Here is a 25,839-nt window from a genome sequence, read left to right on the forward strand (position 1 = left end):
ATTTTACAACCTTTCCATTTGGAAATTAAACATGTAAGAGGAAAAGATAACGTTATAGCTGACACCCTTTCCCGAGCGTAACATCGAGATGTCTGTGGTATGTTTCTCTCTTCTCGTTTTTTCATCTCTAGGGCCCAGAGGTGTTGAACAAAGTGGAGTAGAGGATGCTTCTTGGACAATTAGAACATTCCATTGTTTGGTCCTTTGGGTGGAGCTTGATTTTTCTCTTTTTGTTTTCTTTTAGATTCGTTGCCGAATCTTTTTGAGGAGGGAGGTGTTACGACCCCGTGCTTCCTTTTCTTGCCTGCTGGTGGCGTGATGACTTCAGGAGGGTGTGGTCGATTGTACAGCCCTGCTGAGCGATTTCCACTGATTGTGGACAGGATAAATGAATAGACTGATTCCATTGACAGGACTTCACCTGGGGGATTGGCAGCCTCCGGAGAAGTCATTTACTCCAACTTTCTCTTCTTTCCTTATTTATCATTCCTCACCATTTGGATTATTATTATTTTTCTCTTTATTTAAACCCTAGACATTATGTTATGTTCTTTTGTATTGTATCATTTTGGCACTTGAATAAAGAAACTTGCAAGTCAACCAATCTGTGCAAGCGCTCCTATTTTATGTTACGGTCGATATCGAGCTGGCCGTGACAACTACTGACTGAGTTGCTTTCAGATCTTTTTTCAAGGTTTTTGAGGTTTATTCAGAAAACGAATTAACTTTTTTTTTTTGCTTCAAACACTTTGATATACTAGCACTCAACATCTATTTTTTATAATATTCTCACCAAATCAAGCCCTAAAACAAGCAAATATAATTTCCGTAGGAGAGAATCATTCAAAAAGACATTTCTACATAAAATAAAGTGCCATTCTGACTGAAAAAAAGACAAATATCAGTGTTGATTTAAACGAAAACGTCTGTTATTGTGCTGTCAGATCTCTTCTATGTCCTGATATTACTGATTTATTAGATCTATGAGCATTATAATGTTATCATGCATGTGTCAGAGTGACTCAAGCTACAATGAACCTCTTTTAAAAGCAAATTTGCATCTTCAGGATGTTAGTGAAGGCCAAACACTGCTGGTTTCAGATATTTGCATTGTTATTAGAAAAGGTATTTCTAGGAACGTAATATGGAAACACATCAAATTACATTCTTACGTGATTCTGAATTATTCCGAATGATCATGACGAACTTTCAGTGGCTCCCATTAACACCTGTTCACTTTAATCAAACCATAAACGTGTGAATATCATTCATTAGGTGAACAAATACAACAGAAAGCGTCCTTTATTGTAAAGAAATACACACAAATGCATTGCACTTTGTTCTTTCGGTTAATTATCGTATATTTTGATATTTTAAAGTTGAATATTGTAAATATTATACCCAAAATGATTTAAAATATACAAGTTTCAGTTGCATAATGGTTGCAACTGTAATTAAACACAAACATTTATATAGTTTTCTGTGAGCATACGTGAGTTGATATACTGGACCTGCATGTAACAACACACTAAGGTTCTCAGTTAAAACCCAAATAAATCTGATTTGCATGCTTGCAAATGATCTCTGTATCAGATTCCTGCGGCTCTCAGCTGCGGCTCATAATCAAACAGCTTCATATGTGGATGCATCAAACTCTCTCAACTCTTGGACTGTCTTATTAACTCAAGAATGTAATAAGACAATGATTTAGGGTTTAAGATGCATTTCCAATGCTTGTAGAAAACAAAACTAACGTGTGTATCTAACAGGTCGCTGTCTCTGGGAATCACGTCTCGACAAAAGCATCATTTGCTGTGGCTGATGGTCATCTGTTGTGGTACATGCCAGATAAGTATGTTGCTTTAACAATGCATTTATCATGCCAATGAATATGTTATTTGGTGCACATAGCCTTATAACATTGCATTTCTTTGTGCAGCCTGCTCAAAAATTATGATAATCGGCGAGGATTTGACAGATACGTGTTTCTGGAGCTTCAACAGTTCATCCTGTCCAGGTTTCTGTGAATATTTTACTTGTTTTTTTCTTTTGCTGCTCACACTTTAGAACGAATTAGGTTTCTACTTAAATTTTTATGTGAATAAAAGGTTTCTGTGGATAATCTGTATATTTATTTTCTGATAGTGCTCATGACAACTGATAACTTTATTGAGTTTTTGTTTTGTTTGTTTTTCCAGCTATAAACCTGACATGTCCACCGGGATATGAAATACTGATAGGAAAGTTTTGCATAGCGAATATCAAATACAACACATCTTCCACAGGTAACAGTTCATCTTTAATAATATTTGATTTAGCTTTTATTTTCATGTTTTCAGTTTTCAGTTTAAATTCGGTATAAGTTTTAGTAATTTATTATTATTGTTATTATTATTAATTATTATTATTTAGCTTTAATTTATTTCAATTTCAGTTTTAGTAACTTCAGGACTTCAACCTTTTTTTTTTTTTTGGTTAGATGCCAAGGCATCAAATATTTAGCTGAATTGAATTTTAGTTGTTTTTAAATGATAAAAAATGAATAATTTTAGCTACTAATAACAACACTGCTCAGTGTACAAAAAAAAAATATATATATATATATTTATATATATATATATTTTTTAATTAATTTATTTATTTTTTAACTTCAACTAGTATAAAAATATTTTAATTCTTTTTTATTTTTTGTTTATTTTTGTTTATTTGTTTATACAGTGCCTGTATATATTCCAATTATAAAGAATTATTGAAAATGGCAAAATAGCTTTAACTAAGACAAAATGTTAAAATGTTCTCTCTTGTTTCCAGGATATTGCAAATCATACTGTTTCAACATAACAAACAATGAGGGCAAATATGAAGTAAGAATGGATGAGATGGCTCTAAACATTGAAATGTGGTTTGTCCCAAATCCATATAAATGCCTTACATCAGAAGTTCTGAAATCAACAGGTATGTAATAGACTCAGTGTAACTAGGGTTGCAAAAAGGTGGAAAATTTCCATTAAAGAAATGTTATATTTCCAGAGATATTTTGGAATATTTCCGTAAATGTTCCACCCCTTTGCAACCCTAACACACACACAGAACCAGATAATTACAGATATACTTTCCACACATTCGTGTTTGCATGCGTGATCTTTGCTGTAAGTGATAATCACTTCGTCGCTGCATTCTAAACATTTCATCAAGCGATGCAAACCAAAAACAGAAAGTAGGTAACATTGAAAGTAACCAAACTATTTAAATGGAGTCTTTGTGTTCGTTGTCCTGAAAGCTCTGTAATAAGTTCCTGAAGAAGAGCAGATCATGTATAAATGCAGACTATATTAAATTAGGCATATTTAGTAAAGTGCTGTACAAATTTCATTTATTTCATTCTGCAGGATCCACATCCAATCATATTGGGACTTGTCGGCCACAGTCAAGCACAAACACTACCAACCCTACCACCACCACGACTGAATCTACCATTACTACCCCAGCTAGCAACCCTACCACCACCACCATGACTGAATCTACCATTACTACCCCAACTAGCAACCCTACCACCACCACCACGACTGAATCTACCATTACTACCCCAACTAGCAACCCTACCACCACCACCACGACTGAATCTACCATTACTACCCCAGCTAGCAACCCTACCACCACCACCACGACTGAATCTACCATTACTACCCCAGCTAACAACCCTACCACCACCACCACGACTGAATCTACCATTACTACCCCAACTAGCAACCCTACAACCACCACCACGACTGAATCTACCATCACTACCCCAGCTAGCAACCCTACCACCACCACCATGACTGAATCTACCATTACTACCCCAGCTAGCAACCCTACCACCACCACCATGACTGAATCTACCATTACTACCCCAGCTAGCAACCCTACCACCACCACCACGACTGAATCTACCATTACTACCCCAGCTAGCAACCCTACCACCACCACCATGACTGAATCTACCATTACTACCCCAGCTAGCAACCCTACCACCACCACCATGACTGAATCTACCATTACTACCCCAGCTAGCAACCCTACCACCACCACCACGACTGAATCTACCATTACTACCCCAACTAGCAACCCTACAACCACCTCCACGACTGAATCTACCATCACTACTACCAGCCCTATCATCAACACCATCTCTACTAACAACTCGACCACCACCACAACTGAATCTACCACTTTCACCAGTACTAACAACCTTACCAATAGCTCTACCACACCCACCAACACCTACAATCCCAATTATACAAATCCATACGAAGGTAAGTTTCCACCCTCTTCTATAATCCTATTGGTTGTCATTGCAGCAAGATACATTGCATTCTCATTCGCACTGTAAAGATAGCTAGAAGCATAGAAATAGCATAAAATTACAGTAGAAGCCTCATTCCTTCTGAAGTGTATGACAGGATGTGGCGGCTCTCTGCTCAGGTCAATGCAAACTAATAGATTTGTACTGCAGAATTAACAGAGTATATTTCTATGTGTAACACAAAATTTGCAACCGTTTAATAAAAGAGAAAAATAAATAAATGGAAGGGATCTGGCGGAGTTCAACGTCGCTGCAAATGTGCCTATATACGAAGTGTTTTTGCAGCGTTGAGCATTGTAGCCAATCACAGGCATCACGGTTGGGAGAGTCCATTCAGTATCTCTCTGAGTGAGTTACTTAAGCACACATTTGCTGTTTTACATGCATGCAAATCCTCTCATTATTACAAACAAAGCGGAGACACAAAGTAAATGTAAACACAAACAAAGTAAACAAAAGATTCATTGTGAGGTTCAGTTAGATTCAATGATCCGACTGGAGTTTCACACTCAATGAATTTGCACTTTCCTACAAATATGTAATTCACATTTCAGTATAGAAAGTGACAAAAAGACAGTTAAATCACTTTTTTTAAAAAAATTATTATTATTGTTACAATAGTGATTCAATAAACTACAAAATAAATTAATATAAAATGGCTATAAGCCAATAAGTGCTCCTCTGCAGCCATCTACTGGTTATAATGGTAATTTCATGTCTTTTTTATGATTATTATTTTAAAATAAGTGTTAGTATTCCTATACTGTGAAACTTTTAGTGATGAGGACAATCTTAGGAGGATGAACAAAAACATTTTGGTCATTGCATTAAAAATACAATTTTAATTACTATTTAGACATCTGAGCTCTAAATGCTGGAAAAAGTTGTGAAGTATTGTGATTTCTGTGAAAAATACTTGAAAAGCACTCTTACTGTAACATGTTGGTGCAACGGAGAAAAATCCAAAAAGAGACTAAACAAACAAGGGGATAATATTTTTGGATAAATATCAATGTTTGAATTATATGAAAACAGATTATGCTACATGAAAACTAATTGTGGAAAGCTTTTTATGTTTGTTTTTATGATATAACTATCTTGGAAATTATCTCTTTACAGTAAAAGAAACCTCTTTAAATGATTGATTCAGCAAACTGTCCAAATGAATCAAACTGAATCACAAGCAATTTCAGACCTTTCTGCAATAGTGATTCAATTTGTGATTCATTTGTTTTGATTCTAAACAGCCAAAAGAAAACATATATAACTCTCATTTCCACTATATTTAATTTTCCAACTTTATTTAATGTTTTATTTATGTTGATCCTTTATTACCTTCCATGCTGTTCTAAGTATGCATAGTTGCAGAAGTCTTTATTTCAAATCATACACTGCAATTATACACAATTATGTTGAATTATGTCTCCTTTTCTACTGAGGTTGTTTGAAAAACCTTTCTGTTGATCCTGAAAAGATATGTAAATACGCTACATATGAAAATGACACATGCTGTGGTAAGTCTTAATATTATTAAGATTTATAAAAAAGTTCACAGCCACCAAAGTTTGATTTTAGAATCGAAATAAATGTAGAACAACGTTAACTGATTTATTTTTAGCATAGATGATGGCCTAGTATTTGCATTTCTTGAGCCTTTTAAACAGAATGCACTTGCATGAGAAATTCAATAATTTGTTTAGTGTTTGGAGTAGCATGACAAAATCATGGCAGGAATATAACTGGACTGTGTTAATAATAAATATGTCAATTGATGAACATGTATAAATGTTTCTTGGTTTATAACTAACCAACCTATATTAGAGCATTTTAATCTACAAGATTGTTTGAGTTGTTGCACAACTGCATCCATTGTTTATTTGTGTTGAAGGGAAAAATGAAAGCAGATATGTTATGCATTTAAATGGGAGTAAGTGGACATGTGTGACCTGCGATGATGGAAGATCAACCACCATTACACCACTGTCACAAACCATTACCATTTTCCCAACTACCATGCCCACTCTCCCACAACCGGAGATGAATTTCACTCTTTCAAGTGGCCAAAACAATGGAGATAAAACTGATCCCAAAAAGGCAGCGTAAGTGTGCGGTTACCAGTAGATTTCAAATCTAAAAATTTGTTACAGAATACCAAGCGATTCAATGCATTTTACAGAGAAAGCTTGGAAAAACTGGAGTCACTGGTGGAGCAGATGGAGAAAAGGAATAAAACCAATGCAGCAATTTTCATGGGGGATGTAATTGGCGTTCTCCAAAGACAACCCAAGAACACAGCAACCAAAAACATCAGCATATGCTACTCTTCAAGTCAGAATTTAATAAACGTAAGGCCTGAGAAGCATTAAAACATGTCACTTTGGGGAAGAATTAACATAATCAATGTCATTTCGTCTTTTCACAGGTTGTTGAGAGCAACCAGGCTGGTTTTCCCTGGTCTGTAAAGATTCCCAGTGAGGCCTTTAATAAATCACGACAGGAAAACAATGGAAGTGCATTTGTTGGAGTTTTACGGTTCAAAAACATGGTAAAAAATGCCTGCGCTATTGTTTCACTTTCATTTTGAACTGCTGAAGCCGATTCCTCAAAAATTTGACTTTAGGACCAATATGTTTCTTGATTGTTTCCATTTGATTGCTCTGATCTTGAACGGTTTCTGATTTAGGGGGAAAATACAACTTACACTGTTTTGAACAATGAGAGTTATGGAATAACGATGGGGGCCAATATCTCCAACCTAACCGACAATATTGACATGATCATTGAAAAGAACGATAATCTGGTAATAAAGGTTTTGTTGCAAAACTTGTATTATATTACACTGTTAAAGCTAAATCTAAATAAACATGTTTTTACAGACCGGTAATGTGTCCTGCGTTTCTTGGGATGGAAAAGGTAAATTCATTTATGTTGCAATCAACAGACACAGTGTATTTTCTATACTTAATCTGTATAATTCATTTCATTTGTGTGTTTCTTTTGAAGGAGAACTTATTTGGACGACGTCCGGCTGTGAGACAGAAATCGACAACACCACCATAAAGTGCTCCTGCTCACATCTGACATTTTTTGCAGTGCTGATGGTGAGAAGAAGACATTGTATAAATGACAGCAAAAAAAATAATCCAGCTGATCTGTGCAGTTTTCTTTTTTCTCCAATCTTTCAGTCTCGGCCAGCTATAAACGGCACAGTGCAGGATCTGGAATTATTGACTTTAATCTCTTCTATCGGCTGCGGCATCTCCATGTTTTTTATGGCCATCGCTTTATTCATGCATTACCTGCTACGGTAGAGTATCTTAACATTTATCATACAGTTAGTGTTGTTTAATACTTAATAATCATTATTTCTACACCAACAAGAGATTTTAACTTAGAAACTGCTGGTAAATGTACAAAGAAAGAAACAGCGACACACTGAATTAAACTTGACATTTTGAATACAAAAATGTGACCCTGGAGCAAAAAAATAAATAAATATCGCTGGGGAATAGAATATTATAAAATAAACTGTATGTTTCAAAATTTCAGATTTTTCTGTATGCCAAAGAGCATGTTCCATGAAGATAGTGTAAATTCCCTACCGTAAATATATCAAAACTTAATTTTTGATTAGTAATATGCATTAAGCATAAATATGCATAAAGACTTAGTTTGGACAACTTTAAAGGTGATTTTCTCAATTTTCAGATTTTTTTGCACCCTCAGATTCCAGATTTTCAAATAGGTGTTTCTCATCCAAAATTTGTCCTATCATAACAAACCATACATCAATGGAAATTTCAGATTATGTAAAATCTCAAATTTGAAAAACTGACACTTAAGACATGTAAAACATTCTCCAAGTGATGAGATCAAAGCTCTAACGTATTAAAGTTCAGGTTACAAAAGCATATTTTTTGCATGTTTTAACAGGAAAGCCAAATCAAATCAGGCCACGAAGATCCTGATGAACATGTTTGTGGCTTTGTCTCTACTGAATGCATCGTTTTTGTCAAACGAGAGCATCGCTAACACAGGAGACAACGCTGCGTGTGTCTTCATAGCGCTGCTCCTGCATTACTCCATGCTGGCCTCATTCACCTGGTTCTTCATTCAAGCTCTTCACATGTACTTATGGCTCATCAGACAGAACGTCACCATCTCAAACTACATGAGGAAGATCACCGTGTTGGCCTGGGGTGAGTTACAGCAACAAAATGTCTAAAACAAATTTAAGTTCATACAAAAACCAAAAATATATTGCACACAAAACGTATAAACTACTGTATACTTTTATGGTTTCATGCTTACTTATGTTGTATACTCTTATGGTTTTAACTATAATACCCCTTGTCTCTGTGTGTTTTCAGTGTTTCCTGCTCCAATAGTCATAGCTATTGCTTCTGTAGGAGAATATAAAACAGTGGTCATAAAATCAACATCTGAAAAAATTTCACGAATGTAAGTTCTGTACATTAAATGTAAATGTGCATTTCTGAATGTCTACTGATTGTCTTATTAATCATACTTCATTCTCTTCTAATTACAGGTGCTGGATTACAAACTCTTACATTCACAACACGGTGAACATTGGCTACTATGCTTTAGTTTTCATCTTCACGACAGGAATCTTCATCATGATCGTCACTAAAGTCGTTCAGGCCAGAAACATAAAAGCTGTCGATGGCAAGAGAAAGACAATCAAAAAGCAGCTAATGATGGTGTTGAGTTTGTTCCTGCTCTTCGGTCTGACGTGGTCTGTGGCGTTCTTCAGTAATGGACCGATGCTCGTTCCCTCATATTACATATTCAGTGTGCTGAACTCATTTCAGGGTGAGAAACAATTACACTTATTATTACATTTAGTTTATATTTTTCCTGCAGATTTCAGCTAATAATTAGAGCTTTAAATCTTTTATTTTAAATGTTTTAATATAATAAAAATAAAATACATTTAATGTAATATATATTATAATTAAATAATTTTATTTTATTAAAAGGTGCTATAACGTATCGGTTACGTACGTAACCCTCATTCCCTGATGGAGGGAACTGAGAAGTTATGTCGAATGACATATGGGGTCTCACTTGGGAGGCCAATCATCTCTGAGTTTAAGAGAAAACGCCAATGAAAATTGGCTAGTGGATTTAACATATCTGAGCCACTCCCCGTGCCAACGGGTATAAATAGGGCGACAGGTGCATCGACTCATTAGGTTTTACGCTGAGGAGCCGAGAACGTGTCCCGGCAACAGCGTTGTGGCATGGGGACATAACGTCTCCGTTAGGTTACGTACGTAACCGAGACTTTCCTTATCTGTCGGTCACTACGAGTTATGTCGAACAACATATGGGGTCCTATGGAAAACGCTACAACCTGAACACAGTCACAACCCTGTGGTGCTGCAATTGTCGGCAAGACGTGGCGTGCCACAAAAGCTACGCTTAAGGTCGTAACCTTACCAAAGCCCCAGCGTAAATTCACTGACCTTGGTACCGAAGGGGCCAAAGGGTGAGTACATCGCTGCTGGAGAAGGCCACGCTGCTGTTCCGCCAACACAAAGTTAGTGGAAGGGATTTCAACCTTTGGAGAAATATTGCTTCAAATCTTCCCTATTTGTTTTTACAGCTTGGCAAGACGATGGGGAAGTGAGCCTTAGGAAAAGGTCGCTACAGAGACCACATCCTAACCGTAGGAAGGTGACATGTGGAGATACTGATATGGACTGCACCGGGGGGCAGTACTACATATGGAATGGGTCTCTGAGGCAGGTCCTACATTAGAGTAGGGATGGAACAGCTGCCAGAAGAGACTGACAGAGCGGGTCTGTCAAGGGAAGACACAGGTCTGCCAACAGGGAAACCTTATCGTGGAAGAATACACATATGGGATTACCCATAGGGAATCAAGCCATATGGACACCTAGCCCAGTACAGGGGCTGACTGGAGCTACAGGCATGCTAACACCAGTACTGGGCCTGGCGACAGACGGCTCCACCAAGTCTGACTGCCAAGGGTGCTGGAGGATGCTCGACCAGGGTACGCCAACCGGGGAACTCTACTGGGAGAAGAAAGGCGCTCACATCCCCTTGTTAGGGGGAATGGAGCAGCAAGCGTGACACCCAGCCAGCCCTTCCCGGCAATTACCTGTTACCCAACACATGGGAAGAAACTGGCTCTACATGAAGGTTGTAAAACCCACGAAGGTGTTAGGTGTCGCCTAGCCCGCAGCTCGACAGATGTCTGCCAGAGAGGCGCCGTGCGCCAGCGCAGAGGAGGAGGCCACACTCCATGTGGAGTGGGCCCTCACCTCCTGGGGGCACGCTCTCCTTGGGAATGGTACGCCAAGGCTGCATCATGATGGGCTGCAATGACAGCCACATACACTTTCAGGGTGGAGGGTGACAGCCCACGCAAGAAAGCACGACTCTGACCGGGCACCACCGCTGGTGGCAGATCACTTAGGTCTTGGAATAAACGCATTCCAAGGGGACTTAGAATCAACAAAGAACCTACTATAGGACAAATTAATGAGAGTTTTTTGTAAAAAGTGGTGTAAAATCTTAAACAAATGCTCATTGGACCTTATGCTTTTGGTCATTGAACATGTGAATGAAGAAATCTCAAACGTGCAGGTGGACATTACCGACGTCCAAAATGAAATGAAAAATAAGTTTGACTCCCAACAACTAAAAGATATTGATGATCGTTGCTCTGCCCTTTTGGATAGCTACAGAAAGGAAATATTGGAAGTGAAACTACGGAAATACTGCCGAGATACCTTGGATTATAAAAACAATCGGGTCTACCAGTGGCTGTCTAATCCTGTTTCTATGCGGACAATGCATACTCCACGGCAAATTACTGACTCCCTCTCCAGTGGTCTTTCAACCGATTAATCTGGAAGCGATATTGCATCAGCAGGTACTGCAAATCATTTTTTATCTCAAGGGGGGAGACGAGGTCTTCGGTCGCAAAACAGAAGAGACCGACACGGAGAGGCGGTAAGAAACATAGAACTTGCAGCACGAAATTGCTCTCAGGTCAGCCTATAGTTAGAAATTATCCTAAGGAACATTTGGAGAAGAGCCGTTTTCGACCTAAGAGTACATTTATGCCCCCTGTATCTAATCCTTCGGTTCAGACTTTTTGCCGGCTGGTTGATCAGGATGTCTTTAATCCATTTACAAGAGAGAGATGTTTTTTCTCGACCCTTTCGGCTAGAGAACATGAAGCTTTGAGGGCTCTTAGTGAAGATGTTTTTCGATTGTGATTAAACCTGCGGACAAAGGTGGTGCAGTTGTTATACAAGATATAGACTCATATCGTAACGAAATTTTCTCTCAACATAGAGATCAGGAATTTTACTCCTCTCTTACGTGTGATCCTACGAGTCAGTTTACCAATGCGATAAAAATCATTTTGATTGGTGGCGAATCAGAAAAGTATATCACCATGGAGGAATTTGATTTTCTGTTCCAAACTCACCCAGTACGATCGTGTGACGAGTGGGGCGGGGCCGAGGGATGTGGGAACGAGCGAGGCCGGTGGAGTGATTGTGAAATGAGCGACACTTGCGACCCACCACCAGTCTCGAGTCCCACAGAGGAGATGGAAGGATATAAAACTGGAGCGACGACAGTGAAAGTGACGTGACATTCAGCCAAGTATGGTGACCCATACTCAGAATTTGTGCTCTGCATTTAACCCATCCGAAATGCACACACACAGAGCAGTGAACACACACACACACACACTGTGAGCACACACCCGGAGCAGTGGGCAGCCATTTATGCTGCGGCGCCCAGGGAGCAGTTGGGGGTTCAATGCCTTGCTCAAGGGCACCTAAGTCATGGTATTGAAGGTGGAGAGAGAACTGTACATGCACTCCCCCCACCCACAATTCCTGCCGGCCCGAGACTCGAACTCACAACCTTTCGATTGGGAGTCCGACTCTCTAACCATTAGGCCACGACTTCCCCCACACAAGGACAAGAGAGGACCAGGCCTGGGCTTTATTTTATGTTTTGGTTTTTATTTGTGCGCATCAGTCATCCGTGAGGGGCTGATGCGCTGTTTTGTGTTTATTTTGATTATTAATTGAAAAATCATTTTGATTGTCCGCCGGTTCCCGCCTCCTTCTTCCCGAAGATAACGGAGTTATATTATTACAGACTGGTATTGTACACCTTGCCGAAAATCCATAAGAAATCTGAAGGTAATATTTCTGGCCGTCCCATCGTGGCAGGTTGCCAATCTTTAACTGAACCTATTTCTCAGTATGTAGACTGGTACATCAAGCCTATTGTTTGGACTTTACCCTCATATTTAAGGACACTACTGATTTTCTGAGTAAACTGAAGAATGTCCATATATCAGATGATGATTTGTTATGTACTATGGATGTAACTAGCCAGTATACTAATATTCCACACGATTTAGGTTTATGTGCTCTGGAACATTATCTAAAATCTAGAGATGTTGACAAGCCTCCAACCATTTCTGAATGTCTACTGAATGTCCTCCAACCATTTGCCTCCATTTGCCCCTAATTATGCAAACTTGTTCATGGGTAAATTTGAAGCAGATTTTTTATATTCCCCAAATAACATTTTCCATCACTGTTTGAAATGTTGGTTTCGTTATATTGATGATGTGTTTTTCATTTTTAGCGGAACAGTTGAAGAACTTAATCAATTTCATGAATTTCTAAATTCTAGACTTGATTCTATACGATTTTCCTTGGAATATAATATATCTTCTATATCTTCTCTTGACGTTAAGGTTTTTAGATCTACTGGACAGATTTTACAGACAACAGTATTTTGTAAATCCTCAGATAAGAAAACATTTTTACATGCTAAAAGTTACCATCCTTCATCTATGAAAAAAGCCTCCCGTATAGTCAGTTTTTGCGTATAAGGAGGATTAGTAGTACCGATGAAGAATTTGATAACCAGGTCAGAATAGTATATGACCGTTTCCTTTCTAAAGGTTACGACCATATAAATCTTGACTCGAGTTTGGATAGGGTGCGTGGCATTGAACGAGAATCACTTTTTAATAAAAAAACAGCCACTTCGGACAATCGAGTCGTCTTATCTACGACATTCTCTCCCCTTTCGGGCAAGATTAAATCAATAGTGAATAAACATTGGCATGTTTTATCTAGTGACACAATGATTGGCCAGTCATTTCAAAACCCTCCGCTTTTTGCTTATAAGAGGTCCCATAATTTGAGGGGTATATTGGTTAAAGCTGGGTCTTACACTCCGCCTACTAATTGGTTCACAACTCTTGATCCAAACACAAAAGTAACACACGCAATCATGATATTAAGTCACCCGTGGCCAGACATTTTAATGAATTTGGGCATGATATTTGTACTTTGAAATTTCTAGGCATTGAGTTGGTCAAGCCTCTTCAATGGGAAGGTGATAGGGAGCGCTTTCTTCTTCAACGAGAGGCTTTTTGGATTTACACACTTCAAACAGTATACCCCAATGGTTTAAATTAAGAATTACCTTTAAATAGTTTTTTGTAAAACCATTTGGGTTGCAATCAATCTGTGTTATTTCTTTTGTTTCCTTAATGTTTGTAACTTGATGCACCTGATGGTGCTAATGATTTGAGGAATGGGGTTCACCTGTGATGCATTGTTTTAAAATGTTCTTGTTTGGGCTTCTTGGTACACACTGATGATGGCTTAGGCTGAAACACGTCTGTGTAAGACATGGTACAAATAAATTTATAAAAATATTTCTTGAGAGTTTGAATTTTTTTTCTCTTTTATTTCTGGATAACTTTATCACTCGCACGACTAAACGACGTGGGAGTTGAGCGCGCCTTCTCCTCTACAAGATCACTTAGGTCTGCCACGTCCCGTCCAGAAGCCCCACGTAGAGGTTCCAAAGATCTGGACGCGGGTGCCAAATGGTGCCAAGCCCCTAAGAGAGGAGATCCCTCCTCAGGGGGAAGCGCCAGGGAGGGGCTGTCACGAGGAGCATGAGTTCCGAAAACTAGGTCCAAGTGGGCCTGTAAGGCCCAACCAACAGGACTTGTTCCTCATCCTCCCTGACCTTGCACAGCATCTGTGCGAGCAGGCTCATTGGGGGAAACGCATACTTGCGTAGAGCTTGAGGTCAGCTGTGTGCCAGTGCATCCGTGCCCAGGGGGGCCTGGGACAGGGAATAGTACAGCTGGCAGTGGGAGGACTCGTGGGAAGCGAACAGGTCTACCTCGGCTTCCCCGAATTGACTCCAGATCAGCTGGACCGTCTGGGGATGTAGTCGCCATTCCCCGGGAAAGGTGAGCTGTCATGAGAGCGCGTCGGCTGCACGATTGAGCTCCTCCGGGATGTGGATAGCACACAGCGACTTGAGCCGCATCTGACTCCAGAAGAGGAGATGATTCTCACCCATGACGCCCCCTTTCGCCAGCGGTCAAGAGGTGGCGGTTCGGAGACGCAACGCATCTCTGGCCAGTTCCTCTGGGAACACGAGGAGTGTGGCCGTGATGACTCGGAACGCGATGCCTTCTGGGCCATCCGACAGAACTCCCCATCGCTGGATAAGCAGCAGTCTGCTGTTGTTCTGCCAGGAAATAATGGGCACAGCCACTGTCAGCGTCGCCACACAGGACAGCCTGGGAGATGGGAACGTCGAGAAACTGCACTTTGTCAGCGTCTCTTATACAGACCAGGCTGAACCAGAAACGGCACTACTGGACCACCAGAGTGGACCTCGCCTTCCCGAGGGACTGCGTAGTGACTTCTGTCACCTGGAAGGGTGAGGTCAGTTGCCGTGCGCAGCTCCTGCATCAACCTCGGGTTGGTTGTACCCTTGTGCATTTGTTAAAGCCTTGGCTTGGTGAGTTTGCAGGATAGCCATGGCATGTAGGGCAGAGGCAGCTTGGCCCGCAGCACTGTAAGCCTTGGCGGCGTGAGCGGCCGACAGCTTACAGGCCTTGACTGAGAGGCTCTGATTATTCCTCCCAGTGGCGGCGTTTTGCGGACACAAATGAACCGCAATCGCACTCTCCTGCTGGGGAATGTTGACGCACCCCTAACTGCCACGCCATCAAGGGTAGTGAGGACGGAGGAACGAAATGAGCTGCTTCCGGGCGTAAAAAGGGGCCATCCATGACTACATCACTTCCCCATGCACATCCGGGAAGAAAGGAACCAGAGCAAAACGCGGTTGTGAGCCGCGCTCTACACCGAGAACCAATCGAACAGCCATGAGCACTCAGGGCTGGGCGGTGCATTCACCTCCATCCTGATACATTTACATTTAATCATTTAGCAGACGCTTTTATCCAAAGCGACTTACAAATGAGAACAATAGAAGCAGTAAGGTCAACAAAAGAACAACAACAGTATACAAGTGCCATGACAAGTCTCAGTTAGTCTAGTATAGAACGCATAGCCAGGTTTTTTTTTTTTTTTTTTTTAATTTAAAGACAAGAAAAGGAAAAGTGCTAGTATTAGTTGGTTAAGTGCTGTCGAAAAAGATCGACAATCTGATCCCCGGCGGCAAACTGAATGACCCGTTGGGACTGCCATAAGACAAGCAAAATCACCCAGCAGCTGCACAGGACAAACACTGTGGAAGGGGTCAGAGGTCCGTGGGGCGTGGCCCGGTGGAGAAGCTCTCACTGTCACCTTCAAATCTGCGGCGGTCCTCTGCTCGTGGCAGAGAAACCGGAACGGGTAGTGACAGAGGGGTCTGCTCCTTTCCTTTTAAGAAGGAGAGACGTGATCGCTGATACATATGTCGTTCGACATAACTCGTAGTGACCGACAGATAGGGAATCGGAGTTACACTAATATGATGAATTTGACAAGAAGTCTGATTATTTTTGGTCACTGTTCAAAAATTGTGCAAATGACTTTAATCATATCTGAAATGTATTTGCATTAGTTGAAATAAGTTTTTGTGTTCTTCTTTCAGGGTTTTTCCTCTTCCTGTATTACTACCACATTCACAATGATGTTGCGGGTAGTTTCTCTGATGATCCAGAAAATACAGACTCCAACACAGCCATCACTCAATCCAGGATTAATGCTGTAGAAAATATTTATAACTAGCATAATTAAGACAGAACGCTTTCTTTGTCTCAGACTGATTTGTACAGTAATTGTTTAAGGGCAAACTGTGCATTCTCACCAAAATCAAGCTCAAAAACAACACAAAGACAAATGTCACAACTCAAAGAGAAAGACAGTTTTAATATAGGGTCAGTTTTATTGAAATAACTCACAAAAATGACTGAATTCTAACTGAAACTATAAATATGACAGTTATTACTTATGTTTGATTTATTGAGCTTTATAATTATCCTTCTGTCTACTATGTGTTTTTAAGTGTGTGTCAAGGCGACTCAAACAACACTGAACATCTTTTATCAAAACAATTCACATCTTCAGAAAGAAAGCTTATTAAACCTCATTCTTCATCACTATGGACATTTGAGTGGCTTTAAAATTATTTACTCACGTCAGTCAAACTTGTAAATGTGTGAAAGCCTTTCATTAGATTAGAAGATAACATAAGTGGCATTTATTGTAAAGAAATATTGTATTTTATTGTTTCTATGAAAAATTTTCAAATTTGCCATTTTCGGTATGGGAATCTGAATGTAAATATTGCTGATACATGTAAATAATGTAGAATTGCCTCTAATAAATAATATGCTTTTATTGGAATTTTGTTGCTACTTTAATCAAACATTAATTTTCTACAATTATATTGTTGTCTGTGAGCTAAAATTACTTGACAAACTGGACTTGAATGTAAGTAGATAATGAGATTTTCAGTTAAAGCCCAAATAAACATGATTTGCATGTTTTCAAATGAACTGTATGTCAGAGTCCAGCGGCTCATAATCAAACATCTTCATATGTGGACGCATCAAACAGACTGTGGACTTTCATGTGAAGAATGTTATAAGAAAATTGTTAAAGATTTATTTCCAAAGCCTGTAGAAAACAAAACTAACGTCTCTCTCTAACAGGACGCTGTCTCTGGGAATTATGTCTCGACAAATGCGAAATTTGATGTGGCTTATGATCATTTGTTGTTCTACATGCCAGATAAGTATGTTTTCTTGAAAAATGGATTTCGCTAAAAGATATTTGCCAATGAATGAGTTGTTTGGTGAAAATTAGAAAACAAACTAAAGTGTAAGCAAAAAATAATGTGATAAAAAAATTGTGGCTGTGGGCTCCTAAATTATGACCTTTAATATAGAGTTTTTTTTTTAGCATGTCATACATTGTTATATGATAATCTTAAATATTGACTGTGTTTGTGCAGGCAGTTCTGAAAATCAGATCAAAATCGACATCCAAGTCTGTTTGACTGATGAATATTTCTGGAACAGAAGTAGCTCACCATATCCAGGTAGATGTGAAATATACTTCTAACATGACTGTGTGATACTGCATATTTATTATCTGAAAGCACTTGTGATGAATGACAAACTCATAGAGTTCATTTCCTATCAATCAGATAATAACATATATAATTTTTACATAAATGTCAAACTAAACATCGAGCCTGTTAATCCTGGAGAGAAATGTAAAAATGTGGTATATGACAAAGGTCTATGCAGCGGTAAGTCTATTTTAATATTTACAAATTGCTTTTCAGTTGTTTCTATTGCCTATTTTATACCAATTAAAGTTTAATTTCAGAATCAAATACAGTACAATGTAAACAGGCATTATATTTCTTTCCTTGAAAAATCACTAAGTTAAGTAACGTAGCATGTACAAGCTTTGAAAAACATGCTGAATAATTAATTCATGATAAGTTAACACTGTTCAGTTCAGTTTACTGAAAACACAACAAAATTAATTATGAAGATAATATGATTGGACAATGTCTATAATAAATGTGTGAACTGATGAAAATGCATCTATAATGCTGAAATGACAGTGTTTCTTGTTTTATAAATGACCAGCATATCAAATATATCATATATTATGTAACATATAATTTATATTAGTTTATTGCACAACTGCAAAAAATGCATCCATTGTTTATCTCTGTGTTGAAGGGAAAGAAGGAAGCAGATACGCTCTGCATTATAAAGATAATCAATGGATGTGCGTGACCTGTGATGATGCAAAATCAACCACCATTACACCACTGTCACACACCACATCTCACAATCCAACTACCAGTGTAGCAACAGATATGACAACTCCCTATTCAACTACTAGTGTCACGCCAAATACGAAAACTTCGGACACAACTACCAGTGTAGCAACAGATATGACAACTCCCTATTCAACTACTAGTGTCACACCAAATACGAAAACTTTGGATCCAACTACCAGTGTAGCAAGAGATTTGACAACTCCCTATTCAACTACTAGTGTCACGCCAAATACGAAAACTTTGGATCCAACTACCAGTGTAGCAAGAGATTTGACAACTCCCTATTCAACTACTAGTGTCACGCCAAATACGAAAACTTTGGATCCAACTACCAGTGTAGCAAGAGATTTGACAACTCCCTATTCAACTACTAGTGTCACACCAAATAATAATAATAATAATTCATTACATTTATATAGCGCTTTTCTAGGCACTCAAAGTGCTTTACATAGTCAGGGGGTATCTCCTCGTCCACCACCAAATACGACAACTTCGGACCCAACTACTACAACTCCTGACACTACTACAATTGTATCACCAGATATGACAACTCCCTATTCAACTACTAATGTCACACCAAATACGACAACTTCGGAAACAACTACCAGTGTAGCAAGAGATTTGACAACTCCCTATTCAACTACTAGTGTCACGCCAGATACAACAACACCCGATCCAACTTCCAGTGCTGCACCAGATATGGCAATACCGAACCCAACTAACAGCTTCGCACCAAATACAACAACTCTCAAACCAACTTCCAGTTTAACATCATATACGACTACTCCCAAACCAACTACAAGTTTTGCATTGTATAAGACAACTTCTGACCCAGCTACCAGTTTCACATCACATATGACAACTCCTGGATATACTGATTCTTCAAAGGCATCGTAAGTGTGCAGTTACCAGTGAATATCAAGTCTAAATCTGGATCGTAGAATACAATGTGATTCAATCCATTTTACAGTGAAGCCTTGGACAATCTGTATACTAAGATGGAAGAGATGGAAAAAAGCAATAAAAGCAATGAGGCAATTGTCAAGGAAGATGCTGTTGGTCTTGTTCATGTTCAAGCCAAGAACACAGAAACAAAAGAGATCAACATATGCTACTCTTCAGACCATGCTATGGTAAACCTTAGAGCTTAGATGCATTAAAACATTTAATGATTCATCAGTTTTCATGGCAATTCTACTTTTCACAGGTTGTTGAGAGCCAAAGTGACATGAATACAAACTGTTCCTGGTCTATAAAGATTTCCAAGGAAGCTTTAAATAAATCACGTCTTGAAAACAATGGAACTGCATTTGTTGGAGTTCTACGATTCTGTAACATGAGAAATAAGGTACTGTATGCTTCAATTATTTATTTTTCTTGAATGGACAAAATCTAAAATATATATATACTTTTGGACAAATGTTTCTTGATCAATTATATGCAAGCACATTTATATCGGATTCATGATTGCTCTCTTGGTTTCTGATTTAGAATGAAACTAAAATTCACACAGTTTTGAACAATGAGGTTTATGGAATCACAATGAGGGCCAACATCTCCAACCTTACGGAAAATATTGACATGTACTTTAAATATAAAAATCTGGTAATGAAGTTTTAGATGCAGAATATATTTTGTTAAATTGACCAGACAATGTGAAAGCAAAATGAAAATGAATGTGTCCTTTCAGGATGGAAATGCAATCTGTGTTTCTTGGGATGGCAAAGGTACATTATGGCGTTCTGATTCAATCATCAAACCCAATTCATTCAGGATTTTTTTTAATTATTATTATTATTATTATTATTATTATTACAATAGGTTTATTTGTCATTTCTTGCTCTTTTCTTTGAAGGAGAACTTAAATGGACAACATTCGGCTGTGAGACAATAATCAACAACACCACCATAAAGTGCTCCTGCTCACATCTGACGTTCTTTGCAGTGCTGATGGTGAGAAACTTCTCAGAGAATAACTTATGTTTTCATGATTAATATGTTAATTAAAGATTCCAATAAATTGATATCTGTCTTTAATCTCTGTCTACGTGAAAAAAAAAGAAAAACAAAACACACACACACACACACGCACACACACACACACACACACACACACACACACACACACACACACACACACACACATATATATATATATATCATTTAAAACAAGATCTGCTTCTTGCTAACAAACAACAAATGGTTTTAAAGTCCTTCTGCTGATCTGTTTCATTCTGTTTTCTATGATCCTTCAGTCTACGCCAGATGTAAATATGACAGCACCGTATCCGGAATCATTGACCTTAATTTCTTCTGTCGGTTGCGGCATCTCCTTGTTTTTTATGTCCATCGCATTATTCATGCATTTCCTCCTACGGTAGAGTATCTTACAGTTTATCATATTGTTAAAGCTGGTTAGTAATCAATAATCACTAATACTACACTAAGACAAAATCTTCAGAAATCGCTATTAAATTTAGCTACTGTTGCTGTAGTGGAAAAATAATTATATTCTAATACGGTTCTCCATTTATTTATTTATTTATTATTTTTTATTTATTTTTTGATAATGACAATAAAATCAAGACTGATAATTATAATTTGGAGGATGAGAGAATCACTTTAAGCCTGTTTTATCAGTGTTGTGATAATTGACAAGACCCATTGATGCACTTTAAACTTTTCCCAATCAAACAGCAAGAAAGAAACAGAACAGGCACCTTTGTTTATATTGTACTGTGTGTAGAACTATGTTAGCTGCGTTTTTAATATTTAATACATATTTTATTTTAATCAAATGTAAATTTGTCTCCCGGATATTTTATTCATATCCAAAATTAGGAGATGTGAACATCAGGAGCACTAAACGCTATTCTGCATTGTATGATTTATTCATACTCGAAGCCAGAGGGCGCTCTAATGAAGAAAGTCCAAAACAGACTCATAAAAGTAAAAAGGTATAACTTGCAGGAAATCCCTAATATGGACAAAAGAATCTGGCTATTGATGTAGCTGAACTAAATAAAAAGCAGAAACGTTTTTACTGATGAAACGTTAAGACAACAAACACATGATTGCAAAAATATAGGGTTTATGTGTGTTATGTGTCACCTCCAGGTCATAAATAAATAAACTATATGAAAAACACTTTACTCATTGACATATTATTTAGTATAGAAACTATAAAAAATATTTCCTCCCTTATTCTGTGTAAAAATAGGGGAAAGGTGTTCGTAAAAGCCTTTATAAACAATCATAAAATTGTCATTAGGAAAATATTGAACAAAAATATTATAGCTACTTGCTGCAGCTAGTGGCAAAATTTTTTGCATGTTTTAACAGGAAAGCCAAATCAAATCAGGCCACGAAGATCCTGATGAACATGTTTGTGGCTTTGTCTCTACTGAATGCATCGTTTTTGTCAAACGAGAGCATCGCTAACACAGGAGACAACGCTGCGTGTGTCTTCATAGCGCTGCTCCTGCATTACTCCATGCTGGCCTCATTCACCTGGTTCTTCATTCAAGCTCTTCACATGTACTTATGGCTCATCAGACAGAACGTCACCATCTCAAACTACATGAGGAAGATCACCGTGTTGGGCTGGGGTGAGTTACAGCAACAAAATATCTATTATAGTGCTGCTTCAACGCCAGCTAGTCAAAACTTTAGAATAAGTTTTCATTAGGTAATGCATTAACTTATTTATTAATCTCTGTTAATGATAATCAATAAAAACACAACTGTTTACTGTTAGTTCATGGTAGCTCTGGTCCATTACATATATTATGCATTACATGATTTCCATGCACTTTTAACTCATTTTTTACGCAATAATGAAATGAAAATATAAATAGCCTGTGTTAACAAAATTTATTTAAATTGACACTATATCACACTATCACTTATCTTTTTCATCTGAAGAAAACAAAAACTGTAAATGAAATGATAACTATTGTGTTTTCTGTGTTTTCAGCGTGTCCGGCTCCAATAGTCATAGTTATCGTTTCTGTAGGAGGATATAAAGCGGTGGTCCTAAACACAACGTCTGGAAAAATCGCACGAATGTAAGTTTGTCTGATGTCACACATTCTTAAAGGGTTAGTTCACCCAATATTCAAAAATATGTCATTAATAACTCACCCTCATGTTGTTCCAAACCCGTGAGACCTCTGTTTATCTTCTGAACACAGTTTAAGATATTTTAGATTTAGTCCGAGAGCTCTCAGTCCCTCCATTGAAGCTGTGTGTACGGTATACTGTCCATGTCCAGAAAGGTAAGAAAAACATCATCAAAGTAGTCCATGTGACATCAGAGGGTCAGTTAGAATTTTTTGAAGCATCGAAAATAAATTTTGGTCCAAAAATAGCAAAAACGTCGACTTTATTCAGCATTGTCTTCTCTTCGGTGTCTGTTGTGAGAGAGAGTTCAAAACAAAGCAGTTTGTGATATCCGGTTCACGAACGAATCATTCGATGTAACCGGATCGTTATGAACCAGTTCATCAAATCGAACTGAATCGTTTTAAATGGTTCTCGTCTCCAATACGCATTAATCCACAAATGACTTAAGCTGTTAACTTGTTTAATGTGTCTGACACTCCCTCTGAGTTCAAACAAACCAATATCCCGGAGTAATTCATGTAACCAAACAGTACACTGACTGAACTGCTGTGAAGAGAGAACTGAACATGAACACCGAGCCGAGCCAGATAATGACTCGTTCATGAGTCAAGAACCGTTTCTGTCAGACGTGTCCGATTCGAGAACCGAGGAGCTGATGATACTGTGCATGTGTGATTCAGTGTGAAGCAGACCGACACACAGAGCGTCTGAACTGAACTGATTCTTTTGGTGATTGATTCTGAACTGATTCTGTGCTAATGTTATGAGCGCGGGTAAACCGAAGGCTTGAATCAAGGGCAGTTATCGCAAATGACGTCATTACGTCGAGCGCATAAGAACCGGTGAACCGTTTTCTTCAACCGGTTTATTGAATCGAACTGTCCGAAAGAACTACTGGTGATCCGAAAACCAATGCAACCGGTTCTTGCCTCGTGAACGAGTCAGTCTTTTTTTTCGTTATCTGGCTCGGCTCGGTGTTCATCTTCAGTTCTCTCTTCACAGCAGTTCAGTCAGTGTACTGTTTGAGTAAATGAATTACTCCGGGATATTGGTTTGTTTGAACTCAGAGGGAGTGTTAAGTCATTTGTGGATTAATGCATATTGGAGACGCAAACCATTTAAAACGATTCAGTTCCATTTGGTGAACTCGTTCGAGAAGATCCGGTTACATCGAATGATTAATTCGCGAACCAGATATCATTGAACTGTTGTGTTTTGAACTCTCTCACAACAGACACGGAAGAGAAGATAATGCTGAATAAAGTTGTAGTTTTTGCTATTTTTGGACCAAAATTTTCGATGCTTCAGAATATTCTAACTGACCCTCTGATGTCACATGGACTACTTTGATGATGTTTTTCTTCCTTTTTGGACATGGACAGTAGACCGTACACACACCTTCAATGGAGGGACTGAGAGCTCTCGGACTAAATCTAAAATATCTTAAATTGTGTTCAGAAGATAAACGGAGGTCTCACGGGTTTGGAACGACATGAGGGTGAATTATTAATTACATCATTTTGATTATTGGGTGAACTAACCCTTTAAACTTATGTCTACTGATGTCTACTTTTTTTCATTTTCTAACTACAGGTGCTGGATTACAGATTTGTACATTCACTACACAGTGAACATTGGCTACTATGCTTTAGTTTTCATCTTCACGACAGGAATCTTCATCATGATCGTCACTAAAGTCATTCAGGCCAGAAACATAAAAGCAACTAACAGCAAGAGAAAGACGTTCAGAAAGCATCTGATGATGGTGTTGAGCTTGTTCCTGCTCTTCGGTCTGACGTGGTCTGTGGCGTTCTTCAGTTATGGACCGATGCTCGTTCCCTCATATTACATATTCACTGTGCTGAACTCATTTCAGGGTGAGAAATGCATCAATATATGGCTCAATATATATTGATATACATTATATACATACATTATATCAATATATAATGCTTGCATTTTTTTTCTACTTTTTTTTAATAAATTATTTGAATTAAATTATAATAAAATATTATTTCTAATTATCATAATAAATTCTTTATTTGATAAAATGTAATTTATATTTTAAATAAATTACTTTATTGTTTATAAGGTGTTTTAATGTTACTTAATGATTATTTTAAGTCACAGTTTAAAAGGCATGCATACATTCATATCTGAAATGCATTTGAATTAATTTAAATAAGTTACTCTGGTCTTTTTTCAGGGTTTTTCCTCTTCCTGTATTACTATAACATTCACGATGATGTTGCGGGTAGTTTCTCTGACGATCCAGAAAACACAGACTCCACAACAACCATCGCTCAATCCAGCATTAATGCTGTAGAAAATATTTATCACTAGCATAATTAAGACAGAAGGCTTTATTTGTCTCTGACTGATGTTGAAACTGATTTATACAGATGTTGTTTAAGTGCAAACTGTGTATTCTCACCAAAATCAATCTAAGAAACAACACAAAGACAAATGTCACGATTGAACAAGAAAACACAGTTTAAAATGAAATAACTTGAGACATATGACAAATATCTGTTGATCATTATTGTATCTGTCTATTATCATGGAAGGATTTAATTGTGCTTTCAAATCTCTGATATGATCTGTATGGTGCCCCTGTGCTGACATGTTCAGCTCACGTTTTGTCACGGCCAAAAGATATTAATTTGTGGGAATGTGACATTATGTCATGCCCTTGAGGTGTTATGTTATGTACAACATATTTTTCTCAGGGTCACGAGTTTAATATGTAAACAAACCTTCATGACCATAGCAACCTGGGATTATCAGATAATCAGAGATAAACAAACATTTTCATAAACATTAAACATTTCATTTAATATTTTATTATTATTGTTATATTTATGACCGTGTGTGATAATAAATGAGCGTGTTGTGTTTTCATCTACAAATGTAACTACGTGAATGATTATTCCTCAACAAACAATATAGTATTTATAATTATGGTCTATTAATTAGCCGAAGTAAAATGAAATATGTTAAATTTAAACTGCATTACAGCAAAAATATAAAAATATAAAAATATAAAAATATAACCAATAATAATAGGCTAATAATAATAATAAAAATAATAATACAAAAATAATAATAATAAAAATAATAATACAAAAAAAAAAACTACGGGGAAAAGACGATCAGTTAATGAACTTACAAACTGTAATTTATTCATGATAAACTTCATTTGA

At 37.8% G+C, this 25,839-nt stretch overlaps 4 protein-coding genes and 1 long non-coding RNA gene across 5 annotated transcripts; all 5 read left to right on the forward strand.

Annotated features, from left to right (window-relative positions):
• The first annotated feature begins 1,644 nt into the window (after positions 1-1,644).
• On the forward strand, positions 1,645-6,929 carry LOC132144837 (mucin-2-like). Its single transcript, XM_059555402.1, has 10 exons — positions 1,645-1,691; positions 1,770-1,852; positions 1,940-2,017; positions 2,199-2,285; positions 2,812-2,955; positions 3,390-4,295; positions 5,785-5,859; positions 6,234-6,444; positions 6,522-6,690; positions 6,768-6,929. Coding segments are annotated over exons 1-10 (1,917 nt in total). The 5' UTR covers positions 1,645-1,689.
• A 128-nt stretch (positions 6,930-7,057) lies between these two features.
• LOC132144588 (adhesion G-protein coupled receptor G2-like) lies at positions 7,058-16,584 on the forward strand. The gene is made up of 8 exons (XM_059555152.1): positions 7,058-7,145; positions 7,222-7,258; positions 7,349-7,446; positions 7,531-7,652; positions 8,279-8,544; positions 8,716-8,806; positions 8,895-9,178; positions 16,298-16,584. The coding sequence occupies exons 1-8, from the start codon at positions 7,080-7,082 to the stop codon at positions 16,432-16,434; spliced, it is 1,101 nt and encodes a 366-aa protein (XP_059411135.1). The 5' UTR covers positions 7,058-7,079; the 3' UTR covers positions 16,435-16,584.
• Positions 16,585-17,363: 779 nt separating this feature from the next.
• LOC132144587 (uncharacterized) lies at positions 17,364-17,963 on the forward strand. The gene is made up of 3 exons (XR_009434355.1): positions 17,364-17,443; positions 17,663-17,749; positions 17,858-17,963. It is a non-coding gene; the product is annotated as an uncharacterized LOC132144587 (long non-coding RNA).
• Positions 17,964-19,028: 1,065 nt separating this feature from the next.
• LOC132144838 (adhesion G-protein coupled receptor G1-like) lies at positions 19,029-20,506 on the forward strand. Its single transcript, XM_059555404.1, has 5 exons — positions 19,029-19,644; positions 19,719-19,859; positions 20,003-20,116; positions 20,202-20,238; positions 20,367-20,506. The coding sequence occupies exons 1-5, from the start codon at positions 19,510-19,512 to the stop codon at positions 20,504-20,506; spliced, it is 567 nt and encodes a 188-aa protein (XP_059411387.1). The 5' UTR covers positions 19,029-19,509.
• Positions 20,507-20,771: 265 nt separating this feature from the next.
• LOC132144923 (adhesion G-protein coupled receptor G2-like) lies at positions 20,772-25,138 on the forward strand. Its single transcript, XM_059555511.1, has 5 exons — positions 20,772-20,888; positions 21,854-22,119; positions 22,488-22,578; positions 24,230-24,513; positions 24,843-25,138. The coding sequence occupies exons 1-5, from the start codon at positions 20,785-20,787 to the stop codon at positions 24,977-24,979; spliced, it is 882 nt and encodes a 293-aa protein (XP_059411494.1). The 5' UTR covers positions 20,772-20,784; the 3' UTR covers positions 24,980-25,138.
• Positions 25,139-25,839: the final 701 nt, after the last annotated feature.

This window comes from Carassius carassius, chromosome 8 (genome assembly GCF_963082965.1).
Source record: "Carassius carassius chromosome 8, fCarCar2.1, whole genome shotgun sequence".
Taxonomy (NCBI): Eukaryota; Metazoa; Chordata; class Actinopteri; order Cypriniformes; family Cyprinidae; genus Carassius; species Carassius carassius.

Excerpts from the sequence above, each read along its gene's own strand:
- LOC132144837 (XM_059555402.1), top strand. Across the intron at positions 2,018-2,198 it reads CAACAGTTCATCCTGTCCAG|CTATAAACCTGACATGTCCA; the intron begins GTTTCTGTGAAT and ends TTGTTTTTCCAG. Across the intron at positions 5,860-6,233 it reads TGAAAATGACACATGCTGTG|GGAAAAATGAAAGCAGATAT; the intron begins GTAAGTCTTAAT and ends TTTGTGTTGAAG.
- LOC132144588 (XM_059555152.1), top strand. The coding sequence starts at position 7,080 with ATGGGGGCCAATATCTCCAACCTAACCGACAATATTGACATGATCATT. Across the intron at positions 7,146-7,221 it reads TTGAAAAGAACGATAATCTG|ACCGGTAATGTGTCCTGCGT; the intron begins GTAATAAAGGTT and ends ATGTTTTTACAG. Across the intron at positions 8,807-8,894 it reads TCTGAAAAAATTTCACGAAT|GTGCTGGATTACAAACTCTT; the intron begins GTAAGTTCTGTA and ends TTCTAATTACAG.
- LOC132144838 (XM_059555404.1), top strand. The coding sequence starts at position 19,510 with ATGGAAGAGATGGAAAAAAGCAATAAAAGCAATGAGGCAATTGTCAAG. Across the intron at positions 19,645-19,718 it reads ACTCTTCAGACCATGCTATG|GTTGTTGAGAGCCAAAGTGA; the intron begins GTAAACCTTAGA and ends TACTTTTCACAG. Across the intron at positions 19,860-20,002 it reads TCTGTAACATGAGAAATAAG|AATGAAACTAAAATTCACAC; the intron begins GTACTGTATGCT and ends TTTCTGATTTAG.
- LOC132144923 (XM_059555511.1), top strand. The coding sequence starts at position 20,785 with ATGACAGCACCGTATCCGGAATCATTGACCTTAATTTCTTCTGTCGGT. Across the intron at positions 22,120-22,487 it reads GATCACCGTGTTGGGCTGGG|CGTGTCCGGCTCCAATAGTC; the intron begins GTGAGTTACAGC and ends CTGTGTTTTCAG. Across the intron at positions 24,514-24,842 it reads TGTGCTGAACTCATTTCAGG|GGTTTTTCCTCTTCCTGTAT; the intron begins GTGAGAAATGCA and ends GTCTTTTTTCAG.